Source organism: Equus quagga, chromosome 13 (assembly GCF_021613505.1).
Source record: "Equus quagga isolate Etosha38 chromosome 13, UCLA_HA_Equagga_1.0, whole genome shotgun sequence".
In the NCBI taxonomy this organism is placed as follows: Eukaryota; Metazoa; Chordata; class Mammalia; order Perissodactyla; family Equidae; genus Equus; species Equus quagga.
The window spans coordinates 89,126,927-89,145,892 of record NC_060279.1 but is presented as its reverse complement, the minus strand read 5'-3'; the positions used below and the strand labels follow the sequence as shown (position 1 = coordinate 89,145,892).

Genomic DNA, 18,966 nt, shown 5'->3' with positions numbered 1-18,966 from the left:
CGCCCCCGCCGGCCCTGCCCTCGCCGCCCGCCCCGCCGCCCCCGCCGCCCACCGCGCCCCCCGAGGAGCCCGCCGCCCCGTCCCCCGACGAGCCCGAGCCCCCCGACGCGCGGCCCCTGCACCTGGCCAAGAAGCAGGAGACGGCGGCCGTGTGCGGGGAGACGGACGAGGAGGCGGGCGAGAGCGGCGGCGAGGGCATCTTCCGCGAGCGTGACGAGTTCGTCATCCGCGCCGAGGACATCCCCTCCCTCAAGGTGAGTCCCCGTCGGGGCCCACGGCCCGGCCCGATGGCCTTGGTCACTCGAGCGTTTGTTGAGTGCCTGTTGGATGACAGGCCCGGGGATGGGGCAGCTGGTCCAGGGGCCCTCCTGAGTTCACAGCCTGATGGGGCTGATGCAGGTAGCCAGCTGGCGCAGTGTGGGGTCGCCTGGGCCTCTGAGATGTTATTTGGGTGCATATACGTATGTTACCTATAACTGAGGTAAAACCATTGACATTTATTGCCGATCCCTATGAACACACGCAGGTAGCCTGAAATATACTAGTCAGTGGTTTGGGGATGCTTGTGTCAGGCCTCGTCTTAAACACTTGATGTGGACCAGCCCTTTCACAATTCTCATTCTTCTACACCAGGGGTTGGCAAACTCTGGCCCCCACGGGCCAAATCCTGCCCGCTGCCACCCATTTTTATAAATAAAGTTTTATTGACACGTAGCTATGCCCATTCATTTACAGATGGTCAGTGGCTGCTTTGCCCGTACAGTGGCAGAGCGGGATAGTTTCCCCAGCTGCCTCACAAAGCTGAAAATACTGCCTGTCCGCCCCATTACAGAAAGAGTTTGCTGCCCTCTACTGTAATGGGTTCATGGGACAGGTAGATTTGGATCAGAGGATTAATCTAAGTTCTTGACGTGGGTGGGTGACATCAGACACTGTGGAGTGCTTCTCACAGGGCATGAGGCAGAGCGGGTACTCGGTAGGTCCTGATGGTGATGCTGATGGCTGAGGCCCTCCTCCGTATGGGTCACTGTCACTGACTGGGTGTGGATACGGGCTGGGAATCAGCGGGGGCGGGGGGCAGGGGGCTTGATGTATGTTGTCATGTTTAATTTCATCCTGGGTGTTGTTTTTCTAAAATACAGATGGAGAAATTGTGGGATGGATTAATTATAAGGATAATGATCATTACTGTACTTTCTTAAGGGTGTTTTGTGAGATGAACTAAAGGTGTGTTTTCCTGTATTATTTTTCATCTATTTTATTGTGGGAAAAGTAGAGCAAATAGAATCATGGGACTGTGTGTGCCCATTACTCAGCTTCCACCAGCGTCACCTCCTGGCTGGTCCTGCTGCCTCTCCGCTCCGGCGCATTCCGCCGCCAGCCCCACCCGACCGAACCCAGACGTCATATCCTTTGGCCCCTATTTCATCATCTTTTTAGCATGACGTTTGGTACATACTAAAGGACATCCGTGAGAGAGATGTAGATTCTAGAGCCAAGTGCTCCTGTGAACACGCCTGTCCCCACTCCCTAGCCAGCAATCAGAACATTCCCAGTGTCCCTCCCTGCCAGTCCTGCATCCCGCACGGTCATACTCCTGTAGTGCCCGCTGGACGTTATTTCATTTTGGCTTTGTGACTTTTAAGGCTGATTGCCCATCAGGACGGATAGGAATGGCTACCAAGTCCTCGGGACAGGATTTGAGAGATGTCACAGTCAGAATTTAGTTTGATCCTTTCCTTTCTCTTGAATTGTGGTAATCTAGGCGTAGCACGGAATTTAGCATTTTAGCCATTTTTGAGTGTGCCAGTCAGCGGCATTACGTATCCTCACGTTGTGCAGCCATCATCACTGTCTGTCTCTGAGTTTTATCTTTATAATCACCTTTCTTCCTCGCGGTTACTATCCCCATTTTATGGGGAAGGAAACTGAGGCTCAGAGCGGTCAAGGGGCTGTCCCAGGCTTTCGCAGCTCGAGACCCGCACCCAGCTCTGCGGGCCCGGGAGCCCGTGCTCCCAGCTCCAGAGGCAGTGGTCTCTGTGTCCGTTCTCTCAAACGTTGGTGATGACAGCAGCCAGTGCTGCTGGGCGCCAGCCCTGGGCTCTGGGGCGGGGACTGCACTGTCCCCCGTTTACAGATGAGGAAGTTCACGCTCAGAGAGAGGCAGTCGTTCGGCTGGCAGGTGCCAAGCCGGGATTGGAGCCAGGGCCATCTGATACCTCCTCCCAGCTGGCACGGGGCAGGGGAGGGGACCGGGCAAGGACTCAGATGCTTAAAATACAACACGAGTGTGCGTTGTCATGGGGGACACCCAGCCCCTGGACTGAGCCACTCATGTAGACGTTGGGGACTCGTTCGTGGGCCCAGAGTTGGGGCCGGCTGGCGGCGTGGTTATTGAGAGCCCGGATTTGATGTTAGCCTGACTGGCTTGAATCGCTGCTGTGTCTGAGCTGGACTAGTGTCAAACCTTCTTGAGCCTCACTTTCTTCATCTGTAAAATGGGGCCGATCGTATCGGTAGCTCCTTTGTGTGATGTGAGGACTTGGGCGTGGCTTATCCAGTGCTCCGACCGTGGGTGACACGCAGAAGGTGCCCTGTAAGCTTTGCTTCTGTTACTCATCTCGGTGATCTTGGGCAAATGTCAGTGTGGAGCTTGGCGTAGTTTTTCTGTAAAGGGCCAGACAGTAAATATTTTAGGTTTTGCAGGCCACTTAGGGTCTCTGCCACATATTTTTTGATTTTTTGGGTTTTTTTACAATCCTTTAAAAATGTAAGAACCAATCTTAGCTTGTAGATCTATAGAAATGGGCCATGAGCCATAGTTTGTCCTAAAATAATGACAGTCCAATAGAAATGTCCTACGTGTCACATACATCATTTTAAACTTTCTTGTATCCATGTTTAAGAAAAGTTAAATGGGGGCCAGCCCCACGGCCAAGTGGTTAAGTTTGCGTGCTCTGCTTCTGTAGCCTGGGGTTTGCCAGTTTGGATCTTGGGCGGAGACCTACACACCACTCATCAAGCCATGCTGTGGCGGGGTCCCACAGAGAAGAACTGGGATGACCGACAACTAGGATATACAACTATGTACTGGGGCTTGGGGAGAAAAAAAAGAAAATGAGGAAGATTGGCAACAGATATTAGCTCAGGCCCAATCTTCCTCACCAAAAAAAAGAAAGAAAGAAAGAAAAGTTAAATGATGGGTGAGATTAGCCACAGGAATGTATTTTCTTTAACCCAGCATATCTAAAATATGATTTCAGCATAGGATCAATCTAGAAAAAGTTAATGAGATGTTTTCCATTCTTTTTTGCATACCAAGTGTTTGAAATTCAGGGTGTATTTTACACTCATGGAATATATCCATTTGGATCAGCCACATTTCCAGTGCTCAAGAGCCACATGTGAGGACAGAGGTTGCTAAATGGGACAGTGCAGGGTTAGCCCCGTCTGTGCTTCAGCTTCTTCTGTAAAATGGGAGTGATAATATTAACTCCCAATACTTGGGGATGTTGAAGATTTAGCAGGATGTAAACTCTGAGTATATAAAAGTTTGTTGGATGGAGAAAAGTATGGTGAGGGTGGTCCAGGCAGAGAGAACAGTCTGTGCAAAGGCCCTGTGGTGAGGGGGAAAGCATGGTATTTGTGATCTGCAGGGATGCAAGGGGTCAAGTGGCTGGACAGTGAGCACCGAGGCTGGGAAGGTGGGCAAGGGCCGGATTGTCCTGGGGTGAGATCAGTGGGCGTCTGTTTGAGAATCCACTCCAGGTTGTCTGGCCGCTTCTAGAGCCCCTGGCCAGCAGGGAGTGGGCTGGGGATGTGTCCAGTCCTGATGACATTCTGTCCACTGCCTCAGTTCTATGACACTGACTCCCTTGTTAGTAGATCCTGTAGCTTTCTCCTTAACACCAGGCTTGGTGCTTCTCGCTGACTCACATCCTGCTGCTTAAGGTCCTTGTCTCAGCTTCAGTTGTCACACTTCAAATTCCCAGAAGAACATCTGATTGGTCCAGCTCAGCATTTGGAGTCACGATGGGGTTTTGGATTTGCCTGTTGATTGGCTGCCACTAGTCAGGTCTCCTCCAATCAGCTGTGGCTTCCATTGGTTAGGGGCTGTGGGCGGGGCCACTTCCCTAGGAAGGGGGAAGTAGGCGTGGTCAGTGATATGATTGACAGGAGGAGCGGCAGGAAGGACGTGGCTTCTCGAGACTAGCTGGCTCTGGTTGGGGAGCAGGCGAAGATGATGTCAGGGGGTTGAGCCCAAGGACTGGGGGGATGGTGGGGATCCTCAGAGGAAAAGTGGTTTAGGGGCAGACGCCAGCCCAAATGGGATGTGGTTAGCCTAGGGGCCTGAGTCCAGCTGGAGAATCAGCTGGTACCTTGGAAGAGGCAGTGGGAGGAGACATAAAGGAGGGGGTGATCCCCTCGCCTGTGGAGGATGCTCTGATGGACTGCTCGAAGGCTTTTGAGAACTAGAACAGGGAACGTCATATTCACCTTGAGAGGGAAAAGGCCCTACTGGTGGGGGGCCCTGCCTATGTGAAAGTTTGGGGCTTGTCTGCTGAGCTTTGAGAGGTCTGGATGGCTGCTGGGCAGGGGCAGGAGAAAGGAGAGGAAACTGAGGCAGAGTCTGTGCCAGGCTGCAGATTCTGCACGGGGGGCCCTAGAAGGTTTTGGAGCAGGATGAAAGTGAACTTTTCAGTCCTTGAAAAGGAGGTGAAATGGATTTTTCCACCCTTGGGCCTCTGGCCCTGCTCCCTGAGGAGCCAGGAAGGAGGACTGAGAACCGTGGTACCCTGGAGGAAAGCCTTTGGGGTAGGGACACCTACATCCCTGTTGCATCCTGCCTCAGTGTTCTGCGAGACTTTAGCCAGGAGCCTTTCTGGACCTCATTTTCATCAGGTTATTGTAATACCTTCTTTGTATTCCCCTCAGTGATCAAGGGATGCAAAAAATCATGGATGCGAAAGCAATTGACCCAAACCCAAGAAGGGGTAGCCGGTACCTGGCACACAGACTCTGGTGTTGCAGCTGCTGCCAATAGCAGACATCACTAATTGATCCCAGCACTCGCTACTGCTGAGCCTGGTGCTCAGGGCAGCCATGATCAATCAATTGGAGTTATCATCTGAATCCTATTGATCACTTGACTGTGGGAGAGATGGCCCCTCATTCATCCCTGAGTTATCAAAACGCCCAGTGCACGTTTCCCGCCACATTCTTATTCTATACTACTCTGTGCCTGTCAGTTGCTCTCTTCCAGAGGCGCAGCTGTCACACTCTTTCCCTGGCAGTCCCTGGTCATCTGCCAGGTCCCTCCAGGACTCATTTAGGTGTCACTTCTTCCAGAAAGCATTCTTGGATTCGTGTTGAATTCAGAGTCCTTCTTCTAGGCTTCCAGGGTGTCTGCCAGTAGCGCATTTATGACTTGTGCTGTGATTTTTTTGTGCCAGTGTCTGGCTCCCCCCTCGCACTCCCCTCACTGCCGAAATCAGAGCCTGGGCCTGACCAGCATCTGCCTGTTCCCAGTGTGCAGCCAGGAGAGTGGGGATGGGGTGCCTTTCTATCGTCTATCACTGAGTCCTGCCCTGCTGTGGATAGGCTGATGAAATAAATGGTCTCAGGTCACCTGTCTAGTCTTTTTTTTTTTTTTTTGGTGAGGAAGATTGGCCTTAAGCTAACATGTGTTGCCAGTCCTCTTTTTGCTTAAGGAAGATTGTCGCTGAGCTGACGTCTGTGCCAGTCTTCCTCTGTTTATGTGAGACACTGGCTTGACAAGTGGTGCTAGGTCCACACCTGGGATCCGAACCGACGAACCCCGGGCTGCTGAAGCCGAGTGCATGAACTTAACTGCTATACCACTGGACTGGTCCCTCACCTGTCTGTTCTCAGCACAAGCCACGACCTCCCCCTCTTTTGTCCCTTTGCTTGTCTGTCTTGTTGTCTCTGTCATGAAGACCCCATGGAAGGTTTTGTCCATCTCGTTCATCGCTATACCTGGGACCCAACATGGTATCTAGAAAATAGTGGGAGTGGGGGGGGGTGGTCAGTTGTACCATCACAGCGTAAAGCTGTAAGAACTAAAACCTTATAGCCCAAGAGGAAAAGGCCTGATTGTGAGTAGGAGGGCTGGGCCAGACTCAGCTGCATCCTGATATCCCCAGGGTTGAGAACATCGTGAGGCCCAAAGACGTCTGTCCGCCATGTGTTTGTTGATGCTTGTTGACGATGTCTTTTCTCTGGGGGATGTAGAGGGAGGGCAGAGGGCTAGGAATTGGGGGTCGGAGGGGAAGGAATGCAGGCTGACCCTGCCGGCCTCGTCGCACCTCCCCCTTCCAGCTGGCGTTGCAGACGGGGCGCGAGCCGCCCCCCATCTGGCGAGTCCAGAAGGCCCTGCTGCAGAAATTCACTCCGGAGATCAAGGATGGGCAGCGGCAGTTTTGTGCCACCAGTAATGTAAGCCTGCAGAGGGGAGCGAGGACTCAGGGGGTCCCAGGTGGGGGTCTGGAAGCCAGGGTCCCCCCACACATGGCTGTGATTCACCCTTGGTCTGAAATGTGTCCAGAAGGGGGTCTCTGCCTCCCGGCAGGCCCCAGGCGCACCCCGTGGTGGCCCCAGCAGGGTGGGAGTCCTGGGGGTCGGGTGCCTGGCTGGGGTGGGTGAAGGAGTTCCTTGTGTGCTTCTTTCCCTCCACAGTATTTGGGGTATTTTGGGGACGCGAAAAATCGGTACCAGCGCCTTTATGTTAAGTTCCTGGAGAACGTGAACAAGAAGGATTACGTGAGGGTCTGTGCTCGGAAACCCTGGCACCGCCCACTGCCCGTCAGGTACCGGGGCTGGGGACACGTGGCGCAGGGCCAACAGGCGTGGGAGGGAACGTGCAAGAGAGGAAGTAGAGTTGGGGGGAGGACCGAGTGGCAGGGGACAGAGACCCAGAGAGAAGGGCACAGGGACCCAGAGAGAGGGGCACAGGGACCCAGAGAGAGGGGGACAGAGACCGAAAGAGGGGGACAGAGACCCAGAGAGAGGGGGACAGAGACCCAGAGAGAAGGGCACAGGGACCCAGAGAGAGGGGCACAGGGACCCAGAGAGAGGGGGACAGGGACCCAGAGAGAGAGGGACGGAGACCCAGAGAGAGAGGGGCGGGGACCCAGAGAGAGGGGCACAGGGACCCAGAGAGAGGGGGACGGAGACCCAGAGAGAGAGGGATGGAGACCCAGAGAGAGAGGGACGGAGACCCAGAGAGAGAGGGACGGAGACCCAGAGAGAGGGGCACAGGGACCCAGAGAGAGGGGCACAGGGACCCAGAGAGAGGGGGACAGGGACCCAGAGAGAGGGGGACAGAGACCGAGAGAGGGGGACAGGGACCCAGAGAGGGGGGGGTTACAGAGATCCAGAGGGAGAGAGACAGAGACTCAGAGAGATAGACCCTGAAGTTGGGGGGACAAAGACCCAGAGCGAGGAAATAAAAGCTTGACGAGATCAAAGCTGGCTCTGTGCTTGGAGCTCTAGGCTAGGCAGGGGGCTCCCAGGGAGCAGAATTTAGGCTTCCTGGGGGCTGCTGATGGCAAACTCTTCTTTGTTCTCTTCCAGACGCTCCGGGCAGGCCAAGGGTCCTGTGTCTGTGGTGGGCAGCTCTGCACCTCCCCCTAAGGCCCCAGCACCCCCTCCTAAGCCTGAGACTCCTGAGAAGACGACATTGGAGAAGCCCCCAGAGCACATGCCCGAGACGGCCATGCCTGAGCCCCCCGCCCCTGAGAAGCCATCCCCTCCACGGCCCATCGAGAAGGAGAAGGAGAAGGAGCGGGCGAGCCGTGGGGAGCGGCCGCTGCGGGGGGAGCGGGGCGCAGGCGGGCGCCAGATGCGGCCTGAGCGGAGCCTCCCGGCGGGACAGCCCACCCCCTCCCGGCTGCCCAAGGCCCGGCCCCCCAAGGTCAAGGCTGAGCCACCCCCCAAGAAGAGGAAGAAGTGGCTGAAGGAGGCGGCGGGCAATGCCTCGGCGGGCGGGGGCCCCCCAGGCAGCTCCTCGGACTCAGAGTCATCCCCCGGAGCGCCCAGTGAGGACGGTGAGGCCCTCGGCGGCCCCTGGGCTGGAGGCGGGTGGGGGGCAGTGACCCTGGGGCCTCCAGCAGCAGGCGTGGCTGAGGGCTGTCCAGAGGGTTCTGGGTAGCGCCAGCAAAATGGTAGCAATCATAGTAAGTAAGTTAAAAATCATAGCGATACTAAAAGTTATGTGACACCTTAACTACACGACAGGTTGTCTCTCAGTTCTTTATGTATATCAACTTTAATTTTCACGGCAATCCTGGGGAGTAGATACGGTTACTATCCTCACAGACAGATGGGGAAACTGAGGGCCCCAGAGGGTGCTGGGATGTAGCGTCCCCTCCGGGCTGGAAGGCAGCCGGCCGAGCCTCAGGCCGTGCTCTTCGATGCTGTGCTGTGTGGTCTCAGCATAGGCAGGATCTGAGGGAGATGGCAGACCAGCATCCATCCTGGAGGCCCGGAGATAGTGGTGTTCCCAGTGACCCGCTCGCTGGGTGACTCCAGGACAGGGGCGTCACGTCTCTGTGCCTTAGTGACCTCACCTGTAAAATGGGTTCGTAATAGATAAAGCCCAGAGGAAAAACCTGCTGTGAACTCCGATGCTTAGAATGATGCCCGCTTTGTGAGGACTATCACAACAAAAATATATGTAGCAGCCTCTTGTTGTTCTGACATCCCCCAGCATGCTGTCCTCAACACACATGGTCGGAGGAGGAAGGGACAGAAGGGCAGGGGAATGGCCCCATCTTCCTTTTAAGTGTGAGATCTGGGAGTGCCCCCCCCATCCTGTCTTCTCATATCCCATTGGCCAGAACTAGTCACATGGGTACACCTAGCTGCAAGGGAGGCTGGGAAATGTAGTCTTTTACCTGGGCCAGCTGTACCCTGTGAGGCCAGGTAGAAGCAGCCAAAGCTGGGACGGGGAAGGTGGGACAAGAGAGGTTTACCAAAGGCCCAGGTTGGCAGGTCTTTCCTTCTCTGGCCTTCAACTTTCTTTCCTTCTTTCTTAAACAACTTTATGCATCTAATTCACATATCATATAGTTCACGTATTTAAAACATATAGTTCAGTGGCTCTTAGGACAGTCACAGAGTTGTGCTTCCATTTGAGCAACCAATTTGAGAACATTTTCATCACCCTGAAAAGAAACCCTGTGTCCTTTAGCCATCACTCCCTTCTCCCTTCCCCCAGCCCTAAGCAACCAGTAATTTCCTATCTCTATAGATTTGCCTGTAAGTGGAATCACAATGTGTGGTCCTTTGTAACTGGCCTCTTCACTCGGGGTTCATCCGTGTTGAACCACATGTCAGTACTTCATTCCTTTTCAGGGCTGAATAGTATTCCGTTGCATGGATCTACCACATTTTGTTTATCCATGCACCAGTTGATGGACATTTAGGTGGTTTCCCCTTTTTGGCTATCGTGAATAATGCTGCTATGAACGTACGTGGACAGCCCTGAGCCTGGGAAATGGTGGGAACTGAACTCTACACTCTTAGGGAACAGTGTCCCCACCAAGGGGCAGGGTCTTTCTCTGGGTCTGGGTCTGTCTCCCATCGCCCCATTCGACCAGGAGCCCCTTCATGGCAGGACCAGCCTGACTCCTATCTGGAGGCCCTCAGGGCTTCGCCCAACCCCTGAGGCCTCAGAACCAACCCTCTTGCTTGTTCAAGAACAGTCACCCTCTAGGTGCTGGAAGCTGATGCTTTCTCCCTTCTTGTAGTCACAGTGAAGGTTCTAGGAAGTTCTAGAAAGTGATGTCCTCTTTCCCTCTTCCTTTAGTCCACTCCTATCTGGCTTCCTCAACCCCTTTCTGTAAGCATTTATTGAGCACCGACTATATGCCAGGAAGTACTGAGGTCCCAGCAGTGAACAGAACAGGCAAAAATATGCGTCCTCATGGGAGCTTACGGTCCGGCTGGGGGAGTGCATCAGATAAATATGTTATGTAATAGAATACAAACCAATATGAAAAATCACCAGGGTGAGGCTGGGCGGGATGAAAGGCGGTTAAGAAAAATAAATCCAGCAAAGAGGATCCTGGCGGGATCCTGGGTGATATTTGGGGAGGTGGGGTAGGGGGAGTTGGGCAAGGCTTGTGGAAATGCCCTTGGAGCAGAGATCTGAATGTGACGGGGTTGGGGTCTTGGGACTTGAGGGAGAGAACATTCTAGGCTGGGCGTGTCTGAGGGTCAGGAAGGAGGCCAGTGGCTGGAGCGAGTGAGTGAGGGGAGAGGGCAAGAAGGGAGGACAAGAGGGAACAGGACCAGATCTTGGAGGGACGAGGGGCTTGGGGCTTTGTGGCCCCCCAGGATGGATTTTACCCTGAGCAAGATGGGAACCATAAGAGGATTTGGCCCAAGGCCTCATGGGGTCTGACTTCCACTGCCAAGTGGTCACTCTGGCCCCTTGAAGCAGCCGTCACCAAGGTCACCCCCCATGTAGATGCATCAAGTGGACGTTTCTCACGGTCCTTCCTAAGGCATGCTTTGGGGCCCTCTCCTGGGCCTCCTGCTTCTCTGTTCTCCCCACGCTCCTTCTTGGGTTTCTCATGGGTGTCCCTCAAAGTCCTGTCCTTGGCCTTGATGCTTCTCGTTCTGCACCTCTCACTTGGCAGGCTCCCAGAACTTTCCAGCCAGCCTCAGACTTGTTGCTTCCCCCGGCCATACTCCAGGCCTTTCCCACATCCCCTCCCTCCACATCCTGCTGTTTTCCTATCTCAGGGATGGCTCCACTGGCTCCCCAGTAACTGGGCCAGACCCCGCAGGCACCATCCTTTGCTCCCCCGCCTCAATAGAGGAGAAGTCCTCAGCCCTCCCCTCCTACCCTGACTGTGTCCAGCTCCTCTACTCTTTCCCACAGCCCTGGCCTAGACACTGGCCCTCCTGCCCCCTCTATCTCTGTATCCTGTCCCTGTGGCCCTGGTCCAGCCTCATCTTTTCTTATCTGGTCCATTGCCCTGGCCTCTGGTCTTACCCCTCCAGTCCATCCCGCACTTGGCCTCAGAGGGCTCTTTCTCCACTGACCCTCACCCCTCCCCTGCTCTCAGCTCTCTCATGGCTCCCAGAAAAAGCCCCTACCCTTTCTGCCTCATGTTGGAGGCCCTGCATGGTCTGGCCTGCACTGAGACTTGTGCAGTCTCACCTCCCTTCTCCCTCAATGTTGCCCTTTGTGATCTGACCTCTCTGACTTGATTCACTGGGTTGGGAACCAACTATGCTGCTGCTTTAACTTTACGAAAGCCACAGTGAATTGCTCAAATATGAAGTTCACTGGCCTGGAATGCTCTTCCCTATCACTCAAGGCTCAGCTCTGTGTGACCTTGAACAAGTCTTCCCCGGCTCGCCAGGCTGAGCTTGTTACAGTGCCTGTGATTCTGTCGTTAGAGCATATTGCACTGGTGCTTGTCAGTCTTCCCCAGCGGACTTGAGCTTTCCCGAGGGCAGGGATTTCTCTCCTGGTCCCTGATGCGTGAAACACCGTCTGCCACACAGGCGGCTTCAGAGGAAGTTGGAATGATGAGCCCCTGTTCCATTTTTCCCGCAGAGCGGGCAGTCCCCGGGCGTCTGCTGAAGACCCGGGCAATGCGGGAGATGTACCGAAGCTACGTGGAGATGCTGGTGAGCACGGCGCTCGACCCGGACATGATCCAGGCCCTGGAGGACACGCACGGTGAGCTGAGGCCTGGGGAGGAGGAACTGGGGACCCAGGCTCCCGGCGCCCTCCTTTGCCCCGGTGCATCCTGGGGCTGCGCCTCTTCTGATGCCCGTTCCGCGTCTTTCAGACGAGCTATACCTCCCGCCCATGCGGAAGATCGATGGCCTCCTGAATGAGCACAAGAAGAAAGTCCTGAAGCGGCTGTCGCTGAGCCCAGCCCTGCAGGTGCTTGGGGGGCCTGGGCTGGAGGTGTCTGGGGCCCAGAGATCAGACATGAGGGGACGTGTACATGTCAGCCATGGCGGTGGTCCACAGAGCATCAGGCCCGGTAGGGGGCAGCAGTCAGAAGGGCTGGGGTCGGCCCGGGGGGACGTTGAGGGTGAGACTGTCAGGAGGGGGAGGGGGTCTCTGGTTCCCAGCAGCCCTGCTGGTCCAGTGAAGGGGAGCCAGGGTGGTGTGGACGGGTCATTGGGAAGGTCTGAGTGGAGTATTGGGAAGACCCAGAAAAGTGTGGTTATGGAGTGTCAGTTTGGGGACAGAAGGTAGACTGAGCCCGTACCCACTTTGCTCAAGGACAGTATTGAGTGGATTCTGGTGGCTTTTCCATCGATGTAATGCGGGCTGTTATAATCTCAGGTTTCAGGATTAAGTCACCGACGTCATTTCCTCTCTGGATTGGCCTAGGGTTCTGGGCTGGAATAGTAGGGCGGCTCTGAGAATTCTGGGATAGAGCGTTAACCTGGCTCTGCGAAATCTGACCGGGATGTCCATGTGGTGCTGAGAATTTGGGGATAGCATGTTAGGGTGACTCAGGATTCTGGGATGGACTGTTAGTCTGGCCCTGAGAATTCTGGGGGGGCTGTTAGTCTAGTCCTGAGAATTCTGGGATGGATTCTAGGCTGGCTATGGATATTCTCGGTGCGACATTAGTCCAACTCAGAAAACATGGGGTAAAATCTTATTCTGGTTCTAGAACTCTAGGTGGGATGTTAGGGTGACTGAGAATTCCAGGATGGAATGTGAGTCTGGTTTTAGAATTTTGGGATTGAATGTTAGCCTGGCACTGGGGAATCTGCATTTTAGGCTGACGCTTAGAATTTTGAGTAGGATGTTAGGGTGGCTCTGAGAATTCTGGGTAGAATATTAGGTGTCTCTGAGAATCCTGGGCTGGGCCACAAAGCACATCATGAGGGTCACCAGACAGGCCTAGGCTCCTCTGTCCTTTGTGGAGACCTAGACTCCTGAGTGTCTCTCCTGAGCTGCAGCCTGGGGGACACTGAGGCATCTGATGACTCAGGATATCTGAGACCTGGGTGGTGGGTTGGAGGTGTGTGGGTCCAGGGAGGTGTCTTACTGACCGGTCGGCTCCCCACAGGACGCCCTGCACACCTTCCCCCAGCTGCAGGTGGAGCAGAGTGGGGAGGGCTCCCCGGAGGAGGGGGCCGTGCGGCTGCGGCCAGCTGGGGAGCCCTACAACCGCAAGACGCTCAGCAAGCTCAAGAGGAGCGTGGTCCGAGCCCAGGTGGGGCCGGGGCTGGGAGGGGCGGTGGTGTTGGGGGGTGCAGAGAGGGGCTCCCCGGTGCCGGGCAGCAGGGCTGAGGCTTCTCCACTCCGGCTGCCCAGGAGTTCAAGGTTGAGCTGGACAAGTCGGGATACTACACGCTCTACCACTCGCTCCACCACTATAAGTACCACACCTTCCTGCGCTGCCGGGACCAGGTGAGCACCCCACCACAGCGTCCGCCTGGGATTCCGCCCTCAGGAGTGCTTCCCTGGACCCAGGAGGCCAGCCCCCAGCCCTCCTCCCTCAGACCCCGGAGTCCACCCCCAGCCCTCCTCCCTCAGACCCCGGAGTCCACCCCCAGCCCCTCCTCCCTCAGACCCGGGAGTCCATCCCCCAGCCCCTCCTCCCTCGGACCCAGGAGTCCAGGCCCCAGTCCCCTCCCACCCCAGCCCTGGTAGCCGCCTGGCCCAGCTCCACGTTTAACCCCCTGCAGACCCTGGCCATTGAGGGCGGTGCTGAGGACCTGGGCCAGGAGGAGGTGGTCCAGCAGTGCATGCGGAACCAACCATGGCTGGAACAGCTCTTCGACTCCTTCAGCGACCTGCTGGCCCAAGCACAGGCCCACAGCCGCTGCGGGTGACCCCACCCCAGCCTGGGGGGGTGTGGGGCACCTCCTCCATGAACCGAGAAATGGGACAGAACTGTGTCCTCAGGAGCTAACCCCTGGGTCCCATCACCGGGGAAGGGGGGGTGGTCATTGGTCAGGGTGTGTCCATGCTGCCCCCCCTCCCAGGGCAGGGTTCAAAGTTCGACTCCCCCCCGTCCCAAGCCCTCTCCACTCCTTCCCTGTTTCCCCCACTGTCCGGTGTACAGAGAAATTATTTATATATATGTATAAATGTCTATTTAGTAACGGTTTCCCTCCCCCCCTTGCCCCAATCCCCCCTCCACGGCCATGGCCCCCGCCCCCTCCACCTTGTACATAATGTATAGGAAAAGTCTATGTATGGTTGAGGGGGTGGGGCGGCTTCAGAGAGCTGGGGGACCCCCTCCCCCCCAAACCCCCCCTTATAGGCCAAGATCTTTGCTAAAGGCCATTTCCTCCCCAAAGCATTCGGCGTGGGGTGGGAGGGGAAACGCATCTTGTTAATTATTTTTAATCTTATTTATTGTACATACCTGGGGCGGGGGGCCGGGGAGGTGGAGGGGGAGAAGGGTCCCCTCCTTTGGCCCCTCCCATTCCTTTTCTACTGCGATTTGTCTGTGTCTGCCCCCCCCACCCACTCCCCCACTGCACCCATCCCATTGTCGTCTGGATGTGGTTCTATTTTTTATGGGTTTCCTCTCCCCTCCTCCCTCTCTTTAACCCCTCTGCTCCCACCTCCCCGCCACCCTTCGTCTCTTGCTCTTTCTTGGGCTTCTGTACAACTCAACTTGTATACACTGTGTACACACAACCAGCCAAACGAAAACCCAACGGCAAACACTTTATCAGCCGGCTGGAGTGCCTCTGTCCTGCGGCGTTCAGGTGGGTCTGGGTGGGGGCGCAGGCAGAGGGTCTGGAAGTGAATGTGGCTTTTCTGGAGCCCTGGGAGGTGGTTGGGCTGGGGTCATTGTATCCGTGATGTGTCGCGGTGTAACAAATTGGTCTACCCCAAAATGGAGTGACTTAAGACAGGAGACATCATCATGGGGTCTGAGGATCCTGGGAGCAGCTTAGCTGGGTGATACTGGCCTGGGGGCTGCCGTGAGGGTACAGTCAAGTCAAGTCGTCAGCCAGAGTGGCGATCATCAAGGGATAGATGTGGGTTACAGAACCTCCTTTTAAGGTCGTGCACTCATGTTGCTGGAGGCTGGAGGCCTCGGTTCCTTGCCACGTGGACCTTGCCATTGGGCGACTGGCAGCTGGCTTCCCCCAGAGCGAGTGATCCAGGGGACAGAGCAAGGAGGAAGCCGCGAGATTTTTATGTCCTAATCTCAGACATCATACAGCATTGCCTCTGCCATGCTGTTCTTAGAGGAGCGTCATTAAGGCCACACACTCAAGGAGAGGGGAATTAAGCTCTGCTTCGTCGAGGGAAGAGTATGTGAGTTTGGGGATGTACTTTCAAACCAGTACAGGCAGTGATGGGTGTCGGAAGTTGACCCACTTTCTCCTGGCTCCCTGTGTAGACTTGAGGGTGGCTCTCTCTTCTGGAACCCTGAAACTACAAGGTCGCCATGTGGATGGGCAGCACACAGGCCGGCTGCAGAGTTGATGAATTTCTCATGCCTGTTGCTGGTCAAGGTGTCGTCTGGGACCGCCTCCCTTGGGAGTCCCCCAAGAGCTTGTGGAAATATAGACTCGGGCTGTTTCTCAGAGCTACTGGATCAGAACCCACTTCTTAATAAAACCCTGGGAGGATTCCAAATACATTCAAGTTTGAGGAGCATGTTCTAGAAACAAGAGTGTTAAAAATGGAGGTCAGCTGGCAGTATTCTAGAACCAGCCTTTGAAGTAGTGAGTAAGCCGTTGTCATTCTAGAACCTGGACACTTATGATCAAAGGTGGACTATTGGTATCCAGAAGCTGGAGTCAGCACTGAGAATGGCTGGTCAGTGGGTAGAGATGCAGTGTGAGATTGAACGGTGGATCATCAGTGTTCTAGATTCCTTTCCAGGGGAAATTGAAGAGCCCACATTGTTCTAGAACCTTCGATATCGTCTAGACCACCACCACTGTTACTGATTCTAGAGCCCTGTTTGTACAGAACACAGGTTGGATTGTACCATTTGAGAACCATATGGGAGAGTCAGTGATGGACCATGGACCCTCCAGAATCATGGGGTTAAGTGAGTGTCCATTAGTGTCCTTGAACCACGCATGGCCTGTAGTATGTTGGGGGCGCAGCCTCTGAGAGGTGGTAGCACATTCAAGGTTCTAGACTGGGATGTCAAGTTAGGGCCAAAGGTTCCAGGATCAGCATTGTCCCAGCTCAGAGCTCCAGGATAGAAAGTGGGTGGAGTGTTTGGAAGGTGGACGATGGGGGCAGTAGTGTCTCTAGGGTCAGAATAACTTTGTGGTTGGTCTTTGGAATTCAACTGTCCAGACTTGAATCCCAGCGCCACCACCAACCAGGCGAGTTGGATAATAGCTCCCGTCCTCAGCTTTCTCATCTGTAAAATGGGGTTTTTTTCAAGATGAAGGAAAACAATTCATTTGAATCACTCAGCCCTGTCCGGCCCTTAGCTCCTGTCACCCAGACCAGGAGACCCCAAGAGGCTTGATGGAAGTCCAAGAGATAGTGAGAAGGAAAGAGAAACAGGACAACAAGGTGGGTAAAGAGGAACATCAAAACCAGAGTGACTTGGGGCTGGCCCAGTGGTGCAGTGGTTAAGTTCGCACATTCCGCTTCTCGGCGGCCCGGGGTTCACTGGTTCGGATCCCGGGTGCGGACATGGCACTGCTTGGCAGCCATGCTGTGGTAGGCGTCCCACGTATAAACTAGAGGAAGATGGGCACGGATGTTAGCTCAGAGCCAGGCTTCCTCAGCAAAAAGAGGAGGACTGGCAGTAGTTAGCTGAGGGCTAATCTTCCTCAAAAAAAAAAAAAGAAAGAAACACCAGAGTGACTTTGGGGCTGGCCTGGTGGCGCAGCGGTTAAGTGTGCACGTTCCGCTTCGTCGGCCCGGGTTTGCTGGTTCGGATCCCGGGTGTGGACATGGCACTGCTTGGCAAGCCATGCTGTGGTAGGTGTCCCACATATAAAGTAGAGGAAGATGGGCACGGATGTTAGCTCAGGGTCAGTCTTCCTCAGCAAAAAGGAGGATTGGCAGCAGATGTTAGCTCAGGGCTAACCTTCCTCAAACAAAAAAACAAAACCAGAGTGACTTAGAATCATTGACAGGGCCCGCCACGCCCAGGGGAGGACAGGAACCAGAGAGGCTCAGGGACACCCACGGGCCTTGGGAGAGGCCAAGTAGGCCGTCCCAGCCTCTTCGCTCTTGCCTGGTGAGCTTTGGAATGGTGGTGGCTGCAAACCTTCCAAAAATGGCCTGCCAGTTGTCACGGGAGTTTGTACATGTGCCTTTTTCTGGGGGCAGGCAGTAGCTTTCGTCTCCTCAAAGTGAATCTTGGGCCTCCAAGAAGCAGGGTGTCCCAGCCAAGAACTTGGCCCTGTTAGACAATGCAGAGAAGACTGAGAGCCGCTGGGCAGGGTTGGCGGCGGGCCCCGGGGAGAGAAGTTGGCACATGACTCCCCGGGTTCCTCTTGGGGGCTCCTCAGCCCTGGCTGGGGCTTAGGTGGTGTCAGATCTGGTCTGGAAAGTCCCCCCACCCCCCCATCCCACAGGGGTGGGCCCCCGAGCAGAGGTTCTGGGAGCACGGGGAGTGGACTCGTGGCACAATACATCTGAGGCCACGCTTATTCCCAGAGCGGAAGGTTGAACGCAGGCCAAGGATTCTGTGATAATGAAACCCGGAAAGGGATATTTAGCTAATCATTGTTCTAATCTGGAGTACAGAGGGACATTCATAGTTCTGGGGCAGGACAACCGCAGGGCCCCGGTACTGACACTGAGACTTAATCTGTCCCCTGCACTCTTCTCATTCTTCGTGTGCACGTTGGCTCCTAAAGGGCTCGGGCCCTAGGTGGGAGCTCTGTGAGTGCCCCTATTTTACAGCTGAGAAGCAGTGGCCCAGAGGCACTCAACTGAGAGGTGGCAGCGCTGAATGGGGACCCGGGCAGCCTACTGCCAAGGGCCATGCAGGGCCATAACCTACCCTGGAACCAGGAGGCAGGTTCTGGGGCAGGAGGGAAAGGAGCATTTCAGGATCAGGGGCTCAGAGAGATTCTGTTGGAACTTAGCAGATGTGGGGGTGATGGAGCAGATGGAGACCCAAGTTCCAGAGCATGGGGCCATCTTGGCTGAGGTTGAGCAGATGTTGCAGTTCACAGACCCCCTATCTGATGGGCTTGGGAGATGGGTGAGTGGTGGTCTCCACTTCTGGTTCCCGCCTTGCAGGTTAGCAAATAGCTTGGAGGATTGGGGCTCCTGGGTTGAATGTAGGGGGTGGGTCTAATGTTTCCCTGAAGTATGTGGTCAGCTCATCTGCGGTGGCCTTAAGATGCCAGCTGCTCGGACACCATTCTACCCACCTGTCCGTTCTCCGTCCTCCAGTCAAAAGGACTTTCTCAATATACATTGCAAGTGAGAGGGGGGCGGGCAGGGTTTGTAGCGGTTGCTGCCCATCTCCAAGGTCACGGAACCTTCTAGAGCACTACTGTCCAGTAGACCGGTTTGCAATGATGGGGATGTTGTGTATTTGTCCTGTCCATTAGGGTAGCCCCTGGCTCCATGTGAATATTGAGCTCTTGAAATGTGGCTCGTGTGACTGAGGAACCAAATTTTTAGTTTTATTTAAATTAAATAGCTACATGTAGTTTCTGGCTACCATACGAAACAGTGTAGTTCTAGAACTTTCCAGAATTTTTTTTTCCAGACATTGAGATCCCAACAAAATGTCCACTGAAACAGAAAAGAGTAGAATCGCCCTGTTGAAGGGGAAGTGGGGGGTCCAGACGCCTGGCTGGGCTTGTTCTCTGTGGCTCCTGCCCCCCCAACAAGCAAAGGGTTCTAGATCCGACGGTTCTAGGTGGGGTGAGGCTTTAGCATGTGTGTGTGTGTGTGTGTGCGCGTGTGTGCGCGTGTGTGCGCGTGCGAGTGCCCTGAGTTCACCCCCCTCCCCTGAGCCCTTCTCCCTTTTGAAAAAGCACCTC

The 18,966-nt window shown here is 55.0% G+C and overlaps 1 protein-coding gene across 1 annotated transcript in view; it reads left to right on the top strand.

Annotated features, from left to right (window-relative positions):
• PRR12 (proline rich 12) overlaps positions 1–14,699 on the top strand; it is a 24,403-nt gene extending 9,704 nt beyond the window's left edge. The window contains exons 6-14 of the mRNA XM_046682146.1: positions 3–254; positions 6,340–6,456; positions 6,697–6,827; positions 7,594–8,066; positions 11,594–11,719; positions 11,832–11,929; positions 13,080–13,226; positions 13,328–13,423; positions 13,702–14,699. Coding sequence (XP_046538102.1) covers positions 3–254; positions 6,340–6,456; positions 6,697–6,827; positions 7,594–8,066; positions 11,594–11,719; positions 11,832–11,929; positions 13,080–13,226; positions 13,328–13,423; positions 13,702–13,848 — 1,587 coding nt within the window. The 3' untranslated portion in view covers positions 13,849–14,699. The remainder of the gene's footprint in view (positions 1–2; positions 255–6,339; positions 6,457–6,696; positions 6,828–7,593; positions 8,067–11,593; positions 11,720–11,831; positions 11,930–13,079; positions 13,227–13,327; positions 13,424–13,701) is intronic.
• The last annotated feature ends 4,267 nt before the right edge of the window (positions 14,700–18,966 follow it).